We start from the raw sequence: 23,706 nt of genomic DNA on the forward strand, positions 1-23,706 counted from the left end.
TCAAAAGTACACTAAACTGTTACATTTAATAAAACATGGTTTGATTTTACTAGCACTTAATACAACTTAACCATTGTTCTGAAGTAAAAAAAAATATGTACATGATGTTTTCTTCTAATAAACAATCAAAATTATACTATATAAAAATCAAAACTTTATTTGCAAACAATATTATTGATCTATTATACAATGAAGTATTCTTTAGTTATAGTTTTTGATAACCACATTCAAAGTGATATATTTAAAGATGCAGGCTTTATTTGATATATATAAATAAAATCTATGATAACATACAAATTAATCATAACATTTCTTGAAGTTCATTCAGTAAGCATTCCCTTTGAAATTTAAGACACTTTAAATAGTGAAAATAGGAATTACAACATAAAATTTGTACAAAAGCAATAAAATTAAAGATACAAATGTTTATTATATCATTTTAAATAAATACTTAAATGTTTGAGGAGGACATAGCAATTTAAATTGTTGCTTAATTCTCTCTCACTTAAATTCTTCCTTTATCACGGCTTTAATTAAAGCCATGACCTTATTTGTGATTTTAAGAGGCACTTTGGCTATATGCATATGAATTTAGAACAGCTGGTTCATTCAAATTTCATATAGAAAAATAGCACAACCACCGCTATACACTGCCAGGCCAGACAGCACAGAAATACAGGCTAGCCTTGATCTATACTGGTGGTGTCTTAGTTACAGCAGATTAAATATGAAATATTCACTAGCTACTAACAGTAATGTATGAATATATTGAAAGAGGATTTTTCCTACCTAACATTTTATAAAATACGTATATTTTCATTGTTCTTTTTATTTAACTAAACAAGAACTGTCATAAAATACAATACTTAAATATTGCACAATATCAATCCCACACATACACATTCATAAAACACCCCATACATGCCATATTTACAGCCACCCAGATCGATGTACATCTGAAATCACAAGGCTGATAATCAGGATATTGTCCCCACCCCCAGCAGGCAGGTATGTACCCTCATATAAATGGCATATTGCAACTGCTGCACATATGTATAATAAAGAAATTAATAAACAAAATATAAATGACATATTCACAGTGTAGAAACTATGATTGCAAAAAAGGATACAAGTTGAATTATAAAAGTTTTTACTATATGATACAGTGATGAAAAGAAAAAGGTGTATGTAATCACAATAACACATACATATTGAATTCTATAGGCTTGCAGTTAATGATACAGTATTTCATTTCAATACAGTTATATTCTGTATTTTAATATAAGATCATACTATGTAACATAAAATACTTCAACAATTAATGTGTTAACAAAATAAGATAATTAGCAATGGGATTTCTCAACAATACATGAGATTTATCTTACAAGATTTAACCCTCCGAATGTTGATGATTATAGAATCTACCCATGTGATCAGTGACGTCACATCATGGTCATCACTGTTTGCTAGTCAGTATATATTTTGAAATAATAAATGGGTTTGATTAGACTGATAGATGGACAAATCCATTTAAGATATTTAGCATGGACAGGGTTAAATGAAGACTAGGTATGTTATACATACTACAATTATACATGTAATGTAAGAATGGTCAACATTACTGCTTTATACTCTCCTGGTTGAAGACAGATCATATATTTCCTCATATAATATAAGCACAGTCTTCTCCGTGTTACATTTTTATGATTGAATAACATTGTTAAATAGATTTCCAGGTTCAAGATGGCATAGGAAATTGTTTAGCATATGTCAACTTTTCTTTAGACGGCTGTTGTTCCCTTTGTTTACAAGACTCTTTACTGAAAGTAAAATGAATAAAGTTTTGCATACAAACAAGAAAATGAATAAAAATATCCTGAAAAAATAATGCAACTATGAATAGAAAAATACAGAGATTTTTTATGAAAATACATGCTCATTAGCTTGAATTGCAAGTACCACATGAAACAACGATTTCAATTATATTTGGACAGATTAATTTTAGTCCGAACATAAAAGTTTCTTTATAAAATGTACCAAAGCAATATTTTTACAGCAACATGTAATCTTTACAAATTGTTAACAAATAATAAATATCCTCTTTTCAGATAGAAAAAAAAGAGTTTTAAAAATTTTCCAATATAATAAACAAACATTTCAATAACTTTTATAATATCAGATCATTTTTAGCATAATTATACATTTAAAAGTGTTAAATTTAAGCATTTCAGTGTATAGTCGACTAAGAGGATAATGTTACCTGCAAGTGTCCTCCTGTGATATGTTAGATAAAGGTACAGTCTCTGTCAACAGTTCTATGTTACGAACACTCCCAAAGAAATCCGTTAGTAATACTTTATTAGGATCCCTGCTGAACAGATCTGTCCTAAATGCTACAGTTGATACACACTGTTCACGTGGACATACTTTAAACTGAAATAATGAACTCAATATATAGTAAACTATAGAAAAACATTTGAATTAAATATCCTAATTAAAGAAAACTGTAACTTTTAGGAACCACTTAAACTAAAGGATATGTATTAACATGAGTAAGGTACGAGATATGGATTCAATTAAACCACATGATCAGAGAATTTGTTGAATTACCTTAAAGCTGCATGCCTCCAAATGAGCCAAAATATTCCAAGAAAATCAAACTTTAACAAAATGTCTTAAAATTATAAGAAACATAAAAAGATTCAAGCCTCAAGTAATAATTCACATGTTATGTGCGATTAAAGACTAATTTTGCAAATATTTATCACCATACTTCAACTGCTTTACTAATGCAGTAAGGGCTATTTTCGCATATTTTGACCTCCCTTTGGTAATTTATGTGGATTGTACCAGCTGTTTGCAAAATGTAAATTTCTTTCTTTGATCACTTCATAAAATATTGCTTTTAAATAATTTTTCAGAATTTTCATTGCATAAATCTGGAGGCATGCTGCTTTAAAGATTAAGTTTACCATACATGTAACAAATCTAAATGATAAAAGAAATACATTTTAGTAACTGAGTTTTCTATTCTTACATCATATGACAACATCTCAGCTCCACTAAAACATGCAAAAATAATTGTTTATATTTGTCATAATTCAGAAATAATTTGAATGTTAAAATTTGCTTACAAATTGCCCCATGGTTTTCTTGCTGCCTGGCTGTACACTTTCCAGAAATTCTAAGGCATAGTAAGTATATCTGTCAATTACATACACACCTATAGCAGGGTCAACATGATGCTGTAAATATACAGAGATATATTATAATAAACACTTCAAAGATTTTTCAAGTTTATGGGCTGACTAGATGGATCCTTAAATGCAAGGAGGTCTTGAGTGCAGCGTACTACTTTTATATTGATCTTTTGCTTCAAAACATGTATTTTAATTCAGGTATGGATAGGTACATAGGTAGAACCTTTGATCTTCTATAAGATAATTTTCTAGTAAGTCACATCAGTTACTTCCCTGAGGCTGACAGGATTGTGACTGGCAAGAACCCTTAATCAGGCAACAAAAAAACTTTGTAACAAACATTCTTATTACAAATAAACTAGTAAATAACACATGATGACAAGTATAATGTCACACATTTAACATTATCATTTACTTTTATGTTGTAACAATGTAAATATTGATAGAATACTAATTAAAATATAAAGGAACTTACAGAAAGTGAATCTTCCCCTACTTTACTACTAGCTACAGCAAGGATATTAGGAGAATAAAACTTCTGGAACATAGACTCAGCTTGACATGTATCTATCATATAAAACACCTCATGATATCTACAAAATAATGAATTATCTTATCAATTAAACTCTTAACATGATGAATTATTCCTTAATGTTATCATTATAAATAAGGCAACCTTTTCCTATTCCAACGATTCATGTGAAAACATAGCAAGTACAGTTCAAAAGGCAAGTACAAGTATAAATATCATAGTTAGCTTGATTCTCTACACTTACATTGTATACATTATGCTTTTCATTATGAACTGTTAACAAAATTTTATGTAAGGAAATTAGAAAACATAAATCGTTTTGATGTGAATAAAATTAACCATCAACCTACGGCCTTTGTGGTCAATTCCTATGCATCAAAAACTCCAAACGTTTAAATAGTTGATAAACACTGCTAAGACCAATATTAGTTCTCAATTTTCACATAATTACTATATTTCAATAAGAATATAACTAATTTGTGTCTGACCTGCGTTTCTGCCACATTTGTTCAAAAGCATCTGCTAATTCAACACTGGATATTTCCTCAGCATCTTGGAACTTGAGAAAACCATCTCCACCGTGCCCTATAGCAAACAAAACACCAACTCATTATACAATATTATATGTGACTAACCTATTGTGAATGAATACTAAATAACCAGATTACAAAGTATACAGATTGTTTGATTCCTTTCCGCATCATGCTTTATATTAGTGCCTATCTAATTAAAAAATCCCAATCAATGTTCAGACAGTATTTAAGACCAACAACCTTAAACCTTTAATTGTTTACCTTGACCTTTATGTTTTAAACTGTATAATACATACATGCAGTTCTGATGCATGACAAACTGTCTGATCAGTTGTTACATAACATAATTTGTAATAAAATAAAAACTAGAAATGTGTCATCATGCCACGGATGCCCCCGCATGCAGCCAAAATTTCAAATGTTATAATATTTAGTTCCAAATTTGTTTGCACAAATTATTTTTTTCATTCTAAATTCAAAGCCCTTAAAACTTTTCAATGTTAACACAAACCATTTTTATACAATGTTCAAGCCACTGAAATTATTCAGTCTTAACCTTTTGAAAATAGCATATTGCATATTTGTAGCCAAAATAATGGCTATATACATTTCCACAAAAGTATGAGTGCTGAAACTGAAAGTTCAAAATTTTTTCCAACATTCAGGAAAAGATAAGTTTGTCCAAAATCATTGAACCACGACTAAATTCAAACTTAAACTGCTTATTCCTAAGATGTATCTATATTATTTTCAAAGTGAAAAGGGACATAACTCTGCCAAAAAAATCATTGAACCATGACCAAATTCTAACTTGACCTGCGCATTCCTTTGACATATCCATATGTCAATTTTGAGTTGAATATGTAACACTGTTGGGTTGATAATGAACAGAAACTGTAAATTTCATATCATTTTCAAAGTGAAAGGGGCATTACTCTGCCAAAAATCATTGAACCATGACCAAATTCAAACTTGGCCTGTGCATTTTAAAAAACAAATCCATAAGTCAAATTTGAGTTGAATGTGTAATACTGTTGGGGAGATAATAAACGGAAACTGAAAATTTCATATTATTTTTAAAGTGAAAGGGGCATAACTCTGCCAAAAATCATCGAACCATTACCAAATTTTAACTTGGCCTGCGCATTCCTTTGAAGTATCCATATGTCAAATTTGAGTTGAATGTGTAATACTGTTGGGGAGATAATAAACGGAAACTGAAAATTTCATATTATTTTCAAAGTAAAAGGGGCATAACTCTGCCAAAAATCATCGAACCATGACCAAATTTGACCTTGACCTGCATTTTCTCATGACATATCCATATGTCAAGTTTGAGTTGAATGTGTTGTACCATTGGGGAGATAATGAACGGAAACTGAAAATTTCATATTATTTTCAAAGTGAAAGGGGCATAAGTCTGCCAAAAATCATCGAACCATGACCAAATTTGAACTTGATCTGCGCATTCCTTTGACGTATCCATATGTCAAGTTTGAGTTGAATGTGTTGTACCATTGGGGAGTTAATGAACGGAAACTGAAAATTTCATATTATTTTCAAAGTAAAAGGGGCATAACTCTGCCATAAATCATCGAACCATGACCAAATTTGAACTTGACCTGTATTTTCTCATGACATATCTATATGTCAAGTTTGAGTTGAATGTGTTGTACCGTGGGGGAGATAATGAACGGAAACTGAAAATTTCATATTATTTTCAAAGTAAAAGGGGCATAACTCTGCCAAAAATCATCGAACTATGACCATTTTCGAACTTGACCTGTATTTTCTCGTGACATATCTATATGTCAAATTTGAGTTCAATATGTGCAACGGATATATAAGATAATGAGCGGAAACTGATGATGACGGAAGGACGGAATGACGAAACAGGGTAACACTATATGCCCCTGCCATTATATGACGGGGGCATAAAAACCCAGTTAAGGTCTGGACAATCTGCCTTAGACCAGTATTGGTAATATAACCCTTAAGTTTGCCATTTAAGCTACATATATCATTCACAAATCCCAATGTCTTATCATGCTAAAACTTTGAGCTAATTTGTGCCCACAAACAAGCAGGAGTACTCTCTTGTCTTTAATCTTTGTTGACTTAGTATGACTATGATGTTGGAGCAATGATTCAAGTTTTTGTCAACAACACATCTCTGCATTAAAATTGACACTTGTGCCAAGCTGTTTGAGAATCCCCCAGTACATGAAAATACCATGAATATGACAGTGTATTACCTGTCATGTAAACAAGAACATTGCTGTGTTCATCTGTCAGCAATCTCTTAGATCTAGGTGTACTTGGTGGTAATCTACCTGTCAACACACGTATAAAGTTCTCCACAGTCACCTATATAACAACAATTACCAATTAATGTAGCAAAATCTTAACATAGAAATCTAAACAAAGATTTAATTCTATTATTTTTACATGTGTTTTTCACTTTATAAAGTTTATTAGTATGCAAACTGTTTAAAATCAAATGTTTATGATGAAATGATCTAGCCTCCAATTCTGTTTATTAACTATATTATGTCTATAACCTTGCAAATATACTAACTTGAGTACTAACCATATATTTCTGATTTCCTGTACACAACAAACTTATATAGCAAATATACTAAAATTGTCACATATACAATCAAAACAAACACTGTATTTGCAAATATACCTGGCTCACAACCTCTACAAACAAACAAATTTGATAAACTATAACCTCCATAATTGACCTCTACACATTAACCTATTTTCTGTTAAAATATACTCGCCTCATAACCTCTATAATCAACCTCTACAAACAAACCAAAATTGATAAACTATAACCTCCATAATTGACCTCTACACATTAACCTATTTTCTGTTAAAATATACTCGCCTCATAACCTCTATAATCAACCTCTACAAACAAACCAAATTTGATAAACTATAACCTCCATAATTGACCTCTACACATTAACCTATTTTCTGTTAAAATATACTCGCCTCATAACCTCTATAATCAACCTCTACAAACAAACAAATTTGATAAACTATAATCTCCATAATTGACCTCTACACATTAACCTATTTTCTGTTAAAATATGCTCACCTCATAACCTCTATAATCAACCTCAACAAACCAACCAAATTTGATAAACTATAATCTCTATAATTGACCTCTACACATTAACCTATTTTCTGTTAAAATATACTCACCTCATAACCTCTATAATCAACCTCAACAAACAAACCAAATTTGATAAACTATAATCTCTATAATTGACCTCTACACATTAACCTATTTTCTGTTAAAATATACTCACCTCATAACCTCTATAATCAACCTCTACAAACAAACCAAATTTGATAAACTATAATCTCTATAATTGACCTCTACACATTGACCTATTTTCTGTTAAAATATACTCACCTCATAACCTCTATAATCAACCTCTACAAACAAACCAAATTTGATAAACTATAATCTCTATAATTGACCTCTACACATTAACCTATTTTCTGTTAAAATATACTCACCTCATAACCTCTATAATCAACCTCTACAAACAAACCAAATTTGATAAACTATAATCTCTATAATTAACCTCTACACATTAACCTATTTTCTGTTAAAATATACTCACCTCATAACCTCTATAATCAACCTCAACAAACAAACCAAATTTGATAAACTATAATCTCTATAATTGACCTCTACACATTAACCTATTTTCTGTTAAAATATACTCGCCTCATAACCTCTATAATCAACCTCTACAAACAAACCAAATTTGATAAACTATAATCTCTATAATTAACCCCTACACATTAACCTATTTTCTGTTAAAATATACTCACCTCATAACCTCTATAATCAACCTCAACAAACAAACCAAATTTGATAAACTATAATCTCTATAATTAACCTCTACACATTAACCTATTTTCTGTTAGAATATACTCACCTCATAACCTCTATAATCAACCTCTACAAACAAACCAAATTTGATAAACTATAATCTCTATAATTAACCCCTACCCATTAACCTATTTTCTGTTAAAATATACTTACCTCATAACCTCTATAATCAACCTCTACAAACAAACCAAATTTGATAAACTATAATCTCTATAATTAACCTCTATACATTAACCTATTTTCTGTTAAAATATGCTCACCTCATAACCTCTATAATCAACCTCTACATCATCTCCATAAACATTAATTTGTTCATTTGCATTGTTGAACACAGTTGCTGAAACAAAATATTAGAAAGTTGCAACTTGGGACAGCAGTCTGTTGTAGAATTCTAAATTCAGTCTTAAGTCCAACAGAAAGTTTTTGTTACTAGCTTGACTTTTTATGCTCTCATTAGATAAGTTGAGACTTGAGATATTGTTGAGAGGTGGGATTTGAAATTACAATCTCAGATTTTATTTCACATATTAAAATTATTTTGCAGGTGCAAGTTAAATTTATCAATGTGACTTTAGTTCAGGTCTTATATATACAGTGCAGCATTATTTAGGAACTGATGTTAGTCATATTGGGATTGAATTTACAGTCCTAGATACTTTTTTTATGAAATTGCTTACAATATAAAAAAAATACTAGATATAACTGGCTTTTCTGAAATTAACTCTAACCATCAACCTGATGAATTCTATCAATTTTATTTTTTACAGATTCCAGTTCTCTTGTGTGTTGACTAGAGTAAGTGACTGAAGTATATTACCTGGTCTTGGGTTGCGTGGATTACATGCCATATCATCCGCGACCATCAGAATTATGTGACTATGAAATTAATACAAATAGTGTTTTCTTTTAAACAATTTTACACTTTTACAATGATAGAAAAAAAGACGCACTGTAGCCATAATATTAAACGTAATTATTCTGTTCAGTACTGAAGCAAACAATGGTCAATTATAAATGAAATATGTGAAAAGTTTATCATAATAGAAAACTGTACAACTAAACTATTTAATGAAATAAAAGAGCATACAGATTAATTTACAATTTAAAAACATAACATTTGTTTATTTCATCTGAATTTCTGCCTCTTAAACAAGGTACAAAAATAAAATTATTTTCATTTCACTGGTTAAAGACTTCTTAAAATTCTTTTTATCTCAATTATTCATATTAAATAGAAAATATTCTTTGTCAAACATGGATGTCAGCTTTGTATTCAGTTCAGACATGCCTATTTTCATGCAATATCTCATTAATAAATAATTTGTAACACTTTTATCATACCTGTCAGGAATTCCTAAGCGTTTAACACTTCTATAAATAGAGAGCACATTAGCAACATGTCTATAGTTGAACCAGAACCTTGAAGTATCCACCAGTACAGCCCAGTTGTTGGTATGGTCACTTGTAAAAAAATCCTCTACTTCTACTCCCTATCAAAATATAGTACAACATTGTTACACAAGAAATAAAACACAATTCATTATTATGTACTTGATATAATAAGCCTTCCTAAAAGAGAAATGGATGTTTCGTCAAAATGTTTTCTCCCCCCTTTAGTAAGTGAACAGTTCTAAATCATGACATCTAAAAATGAACTTGCTTTAGAAGTTTTTTTATGAAAATTATCAAATGAAATAGAAATAAATTGTTACTACTGCAACATTTTTATCATAGTCATACAGTTATGTAGGACTGTATACCAAACCACCAAATTCTTGTGGATTTGTGAACTCTTAAAGAAAATCTGATATTTGCCTGCTCTTATATCTCCAGATTCAAATATCAATATTTATTGTTATTTGTAGCAAAAATATGCTTGGTCTAAAGCTAGCAGTGATGAGTGATGCAGTTTTAACTGTTTATTTAAGAGTTGTTCAATTATGAAAAAGTTACAAAAAGTACATCCTGAATTTTCAAAATAGATTTGACATTAAATTTCCTCTTGATTTATACAGAATTTATTTTAATTTGATTGTGTAGGAAGCTATAAGCTTATGTACACACTTTTTAATCTGTTCCTAGAACAAACCAATACTGAGAAATGAGTGTAGTTTCTCGCTCAAGGAAATAACTAAGTACTTGCCCCTGACAGGTTTAGAACCCATGCAGCTAGCAATCATTATTAAACATGACTAGTCTGATGCGCTAACCACTCTGCCATGCCGCCATAATTATCAGAGGGTGTGTGTGTATTTGAGTTTATTTATACGGGGAAGTCAAAGACCCTGAAAGAATTATTAGTAATTTTAGTTGGCCAGCCCGGGAATAAAACCCACAATGTTGAGATTACAAGTCTCGTGATCTAACCAATTGAGTTATGCGGGCTGGCTATGATCACAGTGACACTGTAACTGTTAACTTATAAGAAACATGGCAGTGATATGGTTTTGCTGTCTTAATCAGGAATTTATGTTAGGATGATTACCCATCATTGGCATGTACATAATTTGTAAGTGTAGCTGCTGTTACTGTTAGTAGTGTATTGACAAATTGTAAGACTTGGGGCCTTGACATTTCCATGATTTGTTATCACACGATATTGCATTTGATGGATTATTTTGTCCTATTTGCATTGCCATAAGTCTGTTTACATTTGTTTTCTTGATATGTTTGTTACAATATCACGTGGTGGCGCGATAGCTAAGTTGGATAGACAACTGATTATATCTATCTATCTCCGAGTACTAAGGTCCTGGGTTCGATACTTGGTTATAACCTTAAGATTTTTCAGAGACACTTTCAGTGTTTCAAACCTACTAAGAGGTGTACTGGTAAGAAATCCTGGTAATCCTCCCATGTATCAGTGCTATACACTGTACATGTAAATGAACCAAGGGGTCTATTCAATAAGAGCTAGAGACTGGTTCCCGGATTCCCTTTTATCTCATTGCTGTCTCTTAAAAATGTATACAATGTAAACCTGCTTAGAGTGATCGTAAATGATTTTAGCGGTATGATGTAGAACTAGTAATTTTACCGGCTAATTACATTACCCCTCCCACCAAATTTACATTAAAACAGGTGCCCGATGAGAACTGAACTCTCTAATACAGACTATAAATGTACACATATTTCGCTAAGAAAAAGGAATAAATGTATTTACATTTGCACAAGAGACAAAACACCAAAGAAACCCAAGACAAACTATACAAAAACGAGAATTTGCCGATTTTTTTTCATGAACCATGGGCGCGGCCATTTTGAAAATAGTTTCGCAGAGCGGCGTATAAAACATTAATTATTTTGTTTTGTTCTTTTGTATGTCATAAGAAAAATTTGATTATGTATTTTATTATGTATTTAAATGGAAATTCATATATTTTGTAAGATATAATAGCGTGTAATGAATGAAATTGCTGTGAAATGAGGAACTACTTTTTTTAGCAGAAAACCGGAAGAGAATCCGCATGTTTGTTGTCCTTAACTACAGACCAATTGAAAGGTGCACAATTTTCTGCAGTTGTTTTTAGCTAACCAGCAAAATTTCTCACAAAGATCCAACGTACATCCGATGCCGTAGTGGCAAGATGACGACAGAAGATGCGAAAACCTACCTGTCAAGGCGTGATATCCCACGCTTGTTCGAGGTAAATAAATTTTCATTTTAGTGTCAACCTTATATAAAAATGTGCTAACACCAGTTTCAATGACCCTAAGTCTAAGAATAGTTCTACCATAATAATTAAAAAAGTATTTAAGAACACCTATTTTTCCTGTGATTCTAGTTAAATAAGCTATTCTATGTGATTGTGAGATAAAATACTCACAAGATGCATTTACTTAATTAATTAGTATCAAATCTACTCTTATTTAACATGATTTAAATTCACAGATACTACATGTGAGTCCCAATTTCAGTGACCCCTATCTAACTTCTAACAATGAGTGAGTATGTGTTCCTTACATATCTGTTGGTATTCTGTTCACTTACTGTGGTTTCACAGAACTTGAAGTTATCCAACAATTATAAATGTTTAATTGAAGAAATGTAGATCTACTCCTCATTTTCAAGGTTGCCAACTTGGTGACAATTTTTGTCTAAGGACAATATAAGTCTTAATATTTATTGTAAACTGAGGATTTGAAGCTATATTTTACATTGGTCAAATCACATTTTCTGATTAACGTAAAAGAGTGAAAAAAGAAAATGCGAAGTCTTTCAATGAAGGCCTATTTAGGACAATATGTCACTATTTCAACCTCATTTTCAAGGAAAGTTTCATATTCCATTTGTAGAAAACAGGTGGACAGAAAAAGAAAAACAAAAAAGTTCTTTCTAGTTTAAATTTTGTTCAGTGAACTAGATCATTTATAATTTTATATGTTAAAAAGTGATAAGAAAATGCTTAAAAGGCCACTGTCATATCCAGGGGAATCGTTATGCTGTTACACACCTAATATTTTCTGTTCAAGCTGCAATAAGATGTTTTGTATATATAAATAGTGTCATTACAATAAAGTCTTTGAAACATACTATATACAATGACAGTAATTTTTCTAAGTCTCTGAAACCAAGCAGCCATTGAAACTCGGCATCCCACAATAATACTTTTCTTTATTTCTTAACTGTCTGTAATAATCAGATTACAACAACCTTTCTTTCATGTTTGTCAAAAGAGTTTTGTAAATATGTAGACATTTTGTGTCTCTGGTTTAATAAGGAGTATAAAGAGTTGTGGAAAGGAAATAAGCCAAGATAAGTCAAGGGAAGGTATCATACAAAAATTTATATAAAACACTCTTAGGGAGTCAGATTATGTGAAAATTCCATTAAAATACAATGTATCTGCAATATATGTAATATGACTTTATGTGATATGTGTTGAATAAAATGTTTAACTTTATTTCAATACTAAATTCCCATGGTATTTTAATGTGTTTGTAGAGTCTGATGACAGGATTAATGTATCACAGACCTCAGGATCACATCAAATACTTGATAGAGTGCCTTCAGAAAGTACATGAAAAAGGTCAAGATACAATATCATGGAGTTCTTTTGTTGATATGCGTCGCACAAAGACCCCTCTTCCTCCAATTTCAAATGGGACAGCTAGACCAACATCCAAGGGAGGTTCAAGACCTACATCCAGAACAAGAACACCAAAAGGTAATAAAATAGATCATAAAAAAACTTCTAGTAAAGTATTGACTTTTAGACATTAATAGTTTATGCTTACCAATTTGAAGTTAACATAGTAATTTAGCTGAAAACTGAATTATTTAACATTGGATTTTATTAGTTAAAGTTACTTTTGACTAAAAGTGCATCAATGAATTCTTATTATTTTATATCAAAATCTGAAGTAAAACAGAAGTTGATTTTATGTTGATCATAAATCCCCAATGTCTAATAAAGATCAACAACACTTAGATATGACCAGATGCAACAAAAATAAGCTTTCAGAATAAATATAAACAAAGACCTTACGCTTGTATTAGATATATTCATTGGTGTTGTTCAATTAAAATAAATGAAAGCTGATGAAAATATACAAACATAAAACATTTGAAGAAAGTAATGAGAACTTGTTAAATTTTATACAAGCTACTGGTTGATCATGATGGCATACTGATATCTGTTGTGTGATTAAGATTTTACCATGTGTTATTATTACAAATTAACGAATAACAAAATAGAACCTGAAGTAGGTTGGCTTGCAATGAAACAACATCAACATAATTTCCTCTTTTCATATAAAACTTATTATTTAAGTTTCACAATGTACAGAATCTGCCTTCAGAATCTATGATATTGTTGCACTTTTGTGTGATTTGTTTCTGGACTATAGCAAATGGATAAACTTTGATTTATCCTAGGTGAAGGTCCTTTTGTAAGAATAACAACTTTTACTAGAGCTATTGAAGGTACTTGGGAGTGATGTGATTTAAAACTCATCAAATTTGTTGAAAACACTTCTTATTCTTAAAGTGAGAGTTGAGGTTTTTATACTAATGTGAACATTTAAGTGATGGTGTGATAGTGATCACAACATACTTACACATTTCACTTTAACAGATAATACTGCCACGTTTACACACTTAAAACATATCTTTATTCTGTTCAGTTAGGCAATGTTTACTGTTACACTTTTAAATGAAATAATTTTAGTGTTTCTATGATAACTCAATATTGCTTTAAACAGTCAGTTGAAAGTCACAGGCTGTATTTTTTGTGTTTAAACAATTGTGTAAAGGTTGGCAAAAATTTTGTTACCGTTGGATTCACTAAATCTTGCTTTAGTTTGGATTAATTTAATATTACTTTGGTTTTTCAGTGTTCAGTATCGTATATTAGCTCGACTTTTCTATGAAAAGGGGAGCTATCCTACTCGCCCCGGCGTCGGCGTCGGCGTCGGCGTCACACCTTGGTTTAGTTTTTCGTACCACCCCACTTTATTTCAGAAGTATTACAAGTATGGCTTTGAAACTTACCATACTTGTTCACCATCATAACCTCCATCTACAGACAAGAGTACATAACTCTGTCAAGGTTTTTGACAGAATTATGGCCCTTTTTTGACTTAGAAAGTGTATTGAGCTTGGTTAAGTTTTTTGTACCACCCCACTTTATTTCAAAACCATTGGAGGTATTGCTTTGAAACTGACCATACTTGTTTACCATCACGACCTTCATCAACAGACAAGAGGACATAACTCTGTCAAGGTTTTTGACAGAATTATGCCCCTTTTTGACTTAGAAAATACATTGAATATGGGTAAAATCCACTTATTGCCTTAACCCTTTGAGATATTGCTTTGAAACTTTTAATGCTATTTCACATCATTACCCCCATCTGTACGCAAGAGAAGGTAACTCTGTCAAGGATTTGTTTTAAAAATTAAGGCCTTTTTATCGACTTAGAATCTTGGTTAAGTTTTTAGTACCAGTCCACTTTTTGACTGAACTGTTTGAGATATTAATTTGAAAGTTGGAATACTTGTTTACAATCATGATTCCCAAACATGTCCAGGAGAAGGTAATTCTGTCAAAGATTTTATTTGAATTATGGCCCTTAACTGTCAATGTTTTGTATTATAGGCAAGCACTAAAAAACTTAAAAAATCTAAAAAAATTCATTCCTATCCACTTGTTCACTTTACCATAAATTATGTCATATAAACATTGCTGTAATATTCAAGGGTATCAAACAACTAGTTTTTTTTTCTTTCTTACCAGCCCTCTTTTGACTTAAACATTTCAAACTTTGCTGCAGTGTTCAAGGGTATCACACAATTCAGTAAAATAATTCTTCACTAAATATCTTAATGCTCATGGCCATTGTTCACTTTAAAAATACAGAGATTCTTGTATTGCCTTTTACTGCAAAAACTTTTTTTATTGGCAAGCAATAAAAAAGTCGAGCGTGCTGTCTTACGGACAGCTCTTGTTTATTGACATTATGTATATAAAAAATAAATGTCGGTTACTAATAAACAATTTCAAATTATATCAACAGTTTTAAAACTTTTCACTGAAAATATTATTTGGGCTTTCAAGCACTTTTGAGATTATAAGCTTTAAGTTTTTTTTGTTTATTTAAATTTCTTACTTAAGGACATTTTAGGCATGATATTCAAACAACTGTGAGAATGGATTTGTATGCTAAAGAATTTTGGCTGGCAATTTCAAACCTTCAACAAAAATTAATGAATTGATGATCAAATATGATTATCGGTAATTTACCATTTATCCACATTAAAAAAAATATGAATTAAAAACAGAGATCTTTTTAAGTTCTGTAATCTCAACCATAAGTCAGTTTCTAAGAACAAAATTGACTTATTAGTTGATAATAATGTCTTATTTTGTCATATCTTTAAATTTACTGGCTATAAAATAATGTTAGGTAATGCATCCATATTTGTTAATAGAGGCTTAACTAGAATCATTCATATATTAACAACATCATTTGCTATTTTTATCGCTAACTGATACTACATGTAGATGAGGAAATACTAACATTGGATATGGGTAACATTCAGGATTCACTTATCAACAAAGTTATTGCTCATGAAAGAGTGATCTCCCCTATTAATAATGGCACTACACAGGGGAGATCACCTGCTGTAGCTCAAAATAAACATCGACAGATTTCATCTAGAGAAAACTCATTTACTGACAAAGGTTTGTTTACAGTGTTGTGACCACATTGTTGTATTTATAGAGATTCAGCGATTATGTTATCCCAGCTTGTATTTGAAGGACCATGCTTTCAACATCATCCATCAATCTTACCACAGGGGCTTCTCTCATTCCCGTCCCCCTGTGAATCTTACTAGTATCTGCATCATTATATACCTGTGCACTTGCTATGTTTGGAATATTGTCACTGTTGTGATTTATTTTTATTTACTCACTGAAAACGGTTGAACTGAGGTAGAATTCATGTCTTTGGTTTCATTAGTTGAATATTGATGTAGAAATATTGCTTATATTAAATATAGAAAATATCTCTTGGTTAAAGTCATACTATATTACATGTAGTTGCATTTATGTTTACAGTAAAATTTAGAAAATGAAAAAATATTTATCTAAACAATGGGACAATGTGGCAAGATTTCTATATGTTTAGCTTCAAGTAATCCCTATGCTTTCTATTCATAGATGTAGTTGGTTTTGAACATTTTTTGTTTACTTTGTTTATAAAAGTTTATGTTTACCCTGTATGATTCTCCTTTTATAGGTTTATGTCAACAGCAATTATCTACTGTCAGTTTTGAATTGTTAGAATCATTTACATCATTTTCAGTTTTTATTCAATAGTTTTTCACTACAATGATAATGTATGTTAAATTATTTAAGATTAAAGCAGTGTTGAATACAGAATGACCATTTGTTGAACAAGTTTCTGAAAATCAAAATTGTATAAGGTAAAATTTGCAATCTTGAATGTGATACAATATCATTTATACATTTTAAGGTTTATTTTTAAGAACATAATGCATTGATAAGAGGTTTATCTTATCTGAAACATTTGCTGTTGTTTTTTTGTGTGTAAAAGTGACCAGAATTCCTCAAATATATTTTATACCAAACATGTAAAACAAAATAATGGTATGTTGAGTTCTTGGTGCTGATTATTACTTGTATATGTGTTTCCTATAAACAGTTATTTAGATTATTAATAAGTTAAATTTCTTACAATTGCCTTGCTTTTAGTTTGAAATCATTTGCTTGAACACAGTGACACTTGTGATGTAACAGACTACAGAATAATACATGTAGTGGAATCTGTATTAATAAATTCATTTCAAAAGTTAATGAATTGAACTAAAGATAGTTATGCTGTATTTATTATAAAACATGTTGTTATATATTTCAGAGGAGAAGACACCAAGAGAGAAGACGTCATCCCCTCTTCCAGCCATCCCTACGTCATCTAAAGCACCAGAAAAGATCACCACACCTAATGTGCCAGTTGTTATAGTTATGGGTTGGTAATATTTACATTTTCATAGAAAACATTGGTATACATTATTTTCATATTATCTTGTAAATAAGTATTTGTTATTATATTGTATTAATGTATACAAATTATAAGAATACATGTATATTAAAAAGGGGAAAAACATTTTCTGATTCTCATATAAAAGCACTACAGTGTAATCTCTGCAGAGCGGCTCTCTGTAGTCTTAGATTACCTCTTTGCAACTATATTATAATTTCACCAGAAGTAAAGCTAAGACCTCTTAAAAGCAACATATCTTAGTAACAACCATCAAGTGCATAACCTTTATCACCTATATGGTTGATAGCTTGGTTTTTGCATTTCAATATTGAACTTCCTTTATATTAAATGGAGTGTCTCAAACTGAAAACAGACAAATTCAACAGGTTTAGGCCTTATGGGATACAATTTTACAAAGATATATAAAAAAGATTTTGTTTATTTTAGGACCACCTGGTTCAGGTAAGGAGGGTCAGGTTGAAAGGTTATTAAAGCGATACCCAGGTTGGTGTCATCTCAGTGTAGGCAAGTTGATCAAGGAGGAGATACAACGCCGTGGTGAGGCTCACACCAAATGGAAACTAACCCATGATCTGATCAGCAAAGGGGAACCGGCTCCAGAGGTACCGTAGATTATCTTTGTTATTTTTACTCTATCTTGTAATGGTACTGGTTGTAATCTATATACACCTGGCAGCATTGAAATGATATAAATCGTTTTGCTAAATGTAAAAAATAATTATAAAAAAAAATCTTTCTCACCTGTAACTAATGAGAGCTACTGTCTTTGTCTAATTTGTAATGTAGTAAAATGATTTGATGATGTTAGAAGTGACATATATTTTGTATGTCTGCTGAAATATTATTCCAACATAAACAGTCAGTGGTGAAAAATATATGCTCATACCTATAATTTATGAAACATCAGTAAAAAAGCTAAAATCATTAAAACACAATTACGTCTTTTATTTGCAAAGTTATCTGTAAAAGAAGCTGCATTCATAACAGTGTAATTAGGTTTGCTATGCCTACATGCTCATGTCAAGATGAATCTGTTGACAATATTTTACTTGAAATATTTTTATTTATGTTATTGGTGAATGTATTTTCAGGATGTAACAATAGACTGTCTGTTGGAAGGTATAAAGAAATCATCATCAGCTAAAGGATTCATTATAACAGGTTATCCAAGAAACATGGAGCAAGTTGGTGATTATGCTAAATTTGTAAGTTATTCTCTACTGGTTGATTGCGTATTTAATTCTAACTAAAATTTATCTACTTGGATCCGTTTAGGTATTTATGACCATTTAACTGTACAGTTTTTTTTTATAAAATGAGGGCCGCCAAATCTTATTTTGTCTTACTTGTCCATTTATATCTTAGAATTTTTTAACTTGTCAGAATGATATTTATATAGTAAATTCTTGAAAATTCCACTTGTCCGTACATGCTGTGTGACAACCTGGGTAATACGAACAATTGATTTTGCCGCCCCTGAAAATGGTGTTTAAAATAATATAACAATTATTTTAACTCGATATCTTTATCACAATTTATTGCATTGTTCTAAATATATTTTGTTTTAAAGAACAAACAATTGGAAAAAGAAAAAGATTAAGATATTCTTGGTCAAAACTTCATTTTGTAATTATCAACTACATGTAGTTCAATTCTGTAGAACATTTGTGATTGTATATTGTCGGCTGATCAAGCACTGAAATATCTAAATAATAGTTAGTTACAAAGTAAAAGCAAGACAAGTGAATTATGCAAATTTAGTGGGGTAGAGGTTAATATGACTGTTGAATGTCATAATGTATAGGATGGCTTTATGGGTATTTTATGATATACAGGTATCAAGACTGGACGTTGTGTTCATGATAGATTGTGATGAGGCTAAAGCTATGGACAAATTGCTACGCAAGGGACGTACCTCCAATAAACCAGAACATTCAATGTCAGCTGTCACAACAAAAATGAACTTTTTCAAAGGTATTATTATACATTCTGATACACAACATTATTCAAATTTTCAAATTAATATGATTTAGATTAAAGAGAATTGTGGCCTTGTGCTTTAGGTATATACTGCACAAATCGGGGATAGAAGGGACTAGCCCCACAGTGTAGAAACTAAATCACTTTATCATTTACTTAAGGTCTCTACAATTCAAGTACCAAAATCAAATTTATCATTCTTTCGGAAGCTGATACAAGGCAAATTGATGTATAATACCAGTGTTATATATTATTTATTTGTTATATTTCAGCAAATTCTCTACCATCAGCTAAGTTTTATGATGACCAGGGTAAACTTGTTATAGTTGAGGGAGATGGTAATGAAGACTTGGTTCAGAGCAAACTTGGTGTAGCATTTGATAAAATGTTCTTTCAACAGTATGGCTCACATAAACAAGGTAAGTTATGTTTAAAGTAGAAACAACATTTCTTTATAGTTGTAGTGACTAAACATTTACAACTATATGAATGACGTACAATGATATTGGTAAAGTTTGGAATGACAAATGTAAAAATTCAAAAACTATTTAAAATATCATAACAGAGTCGTCTCTGGCATAGTGGTTAGGTTCATTGCCTTAAAACCACTTTTCCTGCACCACTATGGGCTCAAATCTGGCTAGAACATCCAAGTGCTTCATTTGAGAAGTTACCCAGCTACTTTACAGAAGCTCGGTGGTTCTACTCAGATGCCCACTCATGCTTTAAATAATGCACAGAGGGTCACCCAACAATAAAACTAAAAGGTTGTCATAAGAACAGATGCCTTGCTTATTTCTCAATATCTAAGGTGAAGTTATAGAACCGGAATTCTGGTGTACAAGTAGAACATTACAGGATATGATGTCATCTGTATCTGTGATGTGATTTTTCAACATAATATTTTAGAATTTCTTTTTTTTATTGGAGATAAAACATATTAAAGGTATATTGTTACTATATTGTTCAGAAGGGGCCCCACCATCATCAGCTGGCTCTAATATTCCTGAACCAGCAACATACAAGAAGAAATATGAAAAAGAGGAGAGTTTTGTAGAAGAGGAAGTTAAGGAAATGTTTGATGGGCCGGTTCCCTTACCTCCAGTCATCTCAGAGGCTGATACAGGCAGGAAACCAGACCTACCAACATGTCCAATCATCTTTGTTGCAGGTAAACATTTGTGAAATTCTTAGTACATTTCACTATATTGTTGATTGCTTCACACTGAATTACGTTGTTTATGTTCATTTTTTTATTTGTTTTATTTTAAAGGTGTTCATTAAAGATTTTTAAGGATTAACAAAGGTTTGAAGCCAAATAAACATAAAATTTTCAAACTGATTTATATTGATAAAGTAACTTTTGTTGAAAATTGTCATTTTGTTCAGAGACAGTTAGCTGTGCAATCTTTGATAATCATATTGAATGAAAATTGACAAGTTTTCTGCAAGTTTTTTGTTTTAAAGAAATTTGTTATGCAATGAGACATAATATATAACACATATAATCTGTATTGAGAACATCATAGAAGTTTCTTTTCTAATATTATAGGTGGCCCTGGAAGTGGTAAAGGCACTCAATGTCAAAAAATTGTTCAAAGATATCCCGGTTTTGTTCATTTATCAATGGGTGACATTCTAAGAGATGAAATATCAACAAAAGGTACAGCAGATGACAAATGGGGCATGATCTCACAACTTGTATCAAAGGGAGAAATGGCACCTGAGGTACTAGTCTTTTAATTCCTTATGTTAACTAACATTTAACAAAATGTTTGGTATATCGTATAAATGAAGTGTAGTATAAGATAGTGTGTACTTGACTTCTTTTACATTTCTTTATACATATGTATGTATAAAATAAGCTTTGCACAAGTGATATGACATGTTTGTGTCCACCTTTCTGTCATCCTTTGAAATTTTATTACACAATTTTCTAGTCTTACAGTTTCTTGTCATTTTGTTTAACTCAAATATATTTACCTTTTCTAAAAATAAAGTCGTCTTTTCTATGACGACAGAAATAAAACTTTAAGGCGTTCAGGCAAAACAAATATAAAATCTATGCTTTGCACAAGTGATAGAATAAAAGTTATAGATTTGATTGTATATATTGTATAATGTTTTAATTATGACGGCTGTACATATTCTTGGAATAGATCAATCATTCTAATTTCTTCCTTGTATATTACTTTATAATGTTCAATTGAAGATGTTAACAGTAAACTTGAAGATGATGTATCCTCAAATGAACTAATTCAAGATGTCCATCTTTACATTTCAGGAAGTAACTATAGATTTATTAAAAGAACAGTTAAAGAAGAACAGTTCAGCAAAAGCTTTTATCATAGAAGGTTTTCCCAGGGATAAAGCTCAGGTTGAGGCCTTTAATAAAAATGTAAGTATTTAGTTCTACTAATTTTAACATTATTTTGATTCGGTGGTCATGTTAGTCATATTGCTAATTCCAGACTTTGTAGGAAATGACACTTCCTGTCTTTTTATACTTAATAATTATTGGAAACATGCCAATATTCCATTGCCATTTGAAGTATATTTTTACTTTGTATAGCTATCAAAAATAGATCACAACAATAGAAATGAAAATTTGATTTGATCCTTAAATGTGTTATATTTGAAATATAAAGTGGTTTGACATGACTGCTATATTATAAAGAGGATCCACTATGAAAGTGAGCTATGTGAAGTTTGTAAATGTTGATTGTTTTGTTAGGAGGTAGACCATTTTACCATTTACGTCCATTAACTCACATTTGAAATCTCCGTCAAACTTCATAACATGGGTAGAAAATTACTATTGATTTTAGAATCATTACATCAGTGAACTTAATCACTGCCATCTTGAATTTGATATCCCTTACTTCATGCACAATTTGACAAATATCAAACTTTATGAAGGATTGGGTTATGATTTAAGTGATTGATTTGATGAAATTAATTTGTTACTAATTTATAAGTGATGGTATAAAATCTTATAACTGCTTTGTTTACATGTTTGTAACAACACATGTAATATAATATTGAAAGTTACAGACTTTAAAGAGTCAATGACTAAATAAAGGGTCAAATTTTTATTGGGAGTTTTTTGTTAATTACAGATTGGTGGTCTAAATTTTGTGATATTATTTGACTGCGAGGAATACTACATGCAGACACGATTATTGAAACGTGGTCGTGAAAGTGGCAGGGTAGATGATAATCCAACTGCTATAGCTAATAGACTCAAGTTCTACAAATATAATACTTTACCTGTAATGAAGTATTTTGATGACCAAGGAAAATTAGTTGTGGTATGTATCTGTTATTGTGAACTGTTTTGTTGATGAAACATTTTAATATGTTAAATTCCCTGCCCAATGCTCTCTCCTTGTAATTTTGTGAACTGTAAAAAATCAGTGATTTGATTTGTTTATTTATTGATTGGTAATTGTTTGTTGCTAGTCAATATTCAAATATTTCTGTATATAAAGTATGAGTCTTGAAAGTGCATGTATAATCTAACTAGAGAAAAATTGTCTTTATGAAATTGTTCAGCAACTTAAACCCATAATACAATAGTGGTCATGTATAAGCAGTTATTTGTTACATCAACATGTTGTACAAATAATTTCACTATGGACCGCTATTTTACTTCACGCAAACCCTATTTATGAATATTTCAACAGTTTAAGATAATTATTTATTTTGACTGCCAATATCAGATCTTGTCAGATCTGTATGCAGCATAATAGATATCATCATCTTTTAGTATTATATTCTGAAATTTGTGTAAAAAAATTATTGCCTTGGGTATGACAGTTATAAAAGAAAAAGTTTTTTTTTATATTATTCTTTTTATTGATGCTAAGTAAAGTGTTTGGTGACTAGACTCTAATTAATGTTGGTATATAACTTTGAAATAAAAAAAGAGTAAAGTTCAAGCATTTTTATAAAAGCATTTTCTAATATAAATTTACAGAGAAACATTGCAGATGTACGTATCTTTGCTTTGTA

At 30.7% G+C, this 23,706-nt stretch overlaps 2 protein-coding genes across 10 annotated transcripts in view; one reads left to right on the plus strand and one right to left on the minus strand.

Annotated features, from left to right (window-relative positions):
- Nucleotides 1-788: 788 nt before the first annotated feature.
- Nucleotides 789-11,485, minus strand: LOC132755253 (putative GPI-anchor transamidase). The gene is made up of 10 exons (XM_060746092.1): nucleotides 11,345-11,485; nucleotides 9,523-9,671; nucleotides 8,999-9,057; nucleotides 8,442-8,518; nucleotides 6,521-6,632; nucleotides 4,221-4,317; nucleotides 3,676-3,793; nucleotides 3,135-3,245; nucleotides 2,261-2,433; nucleotides 789-1,820 (listed from the first exon to the last, which is right to left on the minus strand). Exons 1-10 carry the CDS (start codon nucleotides 11,474-11,476, stop codon nucleotides 1,739-1,741), a joined length of 1,110 nt encoding a protein of 369 aa, XP_060602075.1. The 5' UTR covers nucleotides 11,477-11,485; the 3' UTR covers nucleotides 789-1,738.
- Nucleotides 11,486-11,660: 175 nt separating this feature from the next.
- Nucleotides 11,661-23,706, plus strand: part of LOC132755252 (adenylate kinase isoenzyme 5-like) — a 55,012-nt gene continuing 42,966 nt past the window's right edge. For 3 of the 9 annotated variants that reach the window (XM_060746084.1, XM_060746082.1, XM_060746086.1), the window contains exons 1-13: nucleotides 11,661-11,828; nucleotides 13,127-13,349; nucleotides 16,188-16,367; nucleotides 17,566-17,676; nucleotides 18,139-18,314; nucleotides 18,804-18,917; nucleotides 19,548-19,686; nucleotides 19,965-20,111; nucleotides 20,663-20,863; nucleotides 21,245-21,420; nucleotides 21,977-22,090; nucleotides 22,812-23,003; nucleotides 23,672-23,686. In XM_060746084.1, coding sequence (XP_060602067.1) covers nucleotides 11,769-11,828; nucleotides 13,127-13,349; nucleotides 16,188-16,367; nucleotides 17,566-17,676; nucleotides 18,139-18,314; nucleotides 18,804-18,917; nucleotides 19,548-19,686; nucleotides 19,965-20,111; nucleotides 20,663-20,863; nucleotides 21,245-21,420; nucleotides 21,977-22,090; nucleotides 22,812-23,003; nucleotides 23,672-23,686 — 1,848 coding nt within the window. In that variant the 5' untranslated portion in view covers nucleotides 11,661-11,768. Of the gene's footprint in view, nucleotides 11,829-13,126; nucleotides 13,350-14,059; nucleotides 14,108-16,187; nucleotides 16,368-17,565; nucleotides 17,677-18,138; nucleotides 18,315-18,803; nucleotides 18,918-19,547; nucleotides 19,687-19,964; nucleotides 20,112-20,662; nucleotides 20,864-21,244; nucleotides 21,421-21,976; nucleotides 22,091-22,811; nucleotides 23,004-23,671; nucleotides 23,687-23,706 lie in introns of all 9 variants that reach the window. The other 6 variants (XM_060746085.1, XM_060746083.1, XM_060746087.1 and 3 more) reach the window with 5 other exon arrangements.

This window comes from Ruditapes philippinarum, unplaced genomic scaffold (genome assembly GCF_026571515.1).
Source record: "Ruditapes philippinarum isolate M1 unplaced genomic scaffold, ASM2657151v2 ctg2823_1_1_1_1, whole genome shotgun sequence".
NCBI classification, from domain to species: Eukaryota; Metazoa; Mollusca; class Bivalvia; order Venerida; family Veneridae; genus Ruditapes; species Ruditapes philippinarum.

Coding starts and splice junctions, on each gene's coding strand:
- LOC132755253 (XM_060746092.1), bottom strand. CDS start 11,476: ATGTTTTATACGCCGCTCTGCGAAACTATTTTCAAAATGGCCGCGCCC. Junction 8,519..8,998: donor TCCACGCAACCCAAGACCAG/GTAATATACTTC, acceptor ATTTTGTTTCAG/CAACTGTGTTCAACAATGCA. Junction 1,821..2,260: donor TCACAGGAGGACACTTGCAG/GTAACATTATCC, acceptor TTTTACTTTCAG/TAAAGAGTCTTGTAAACAAA.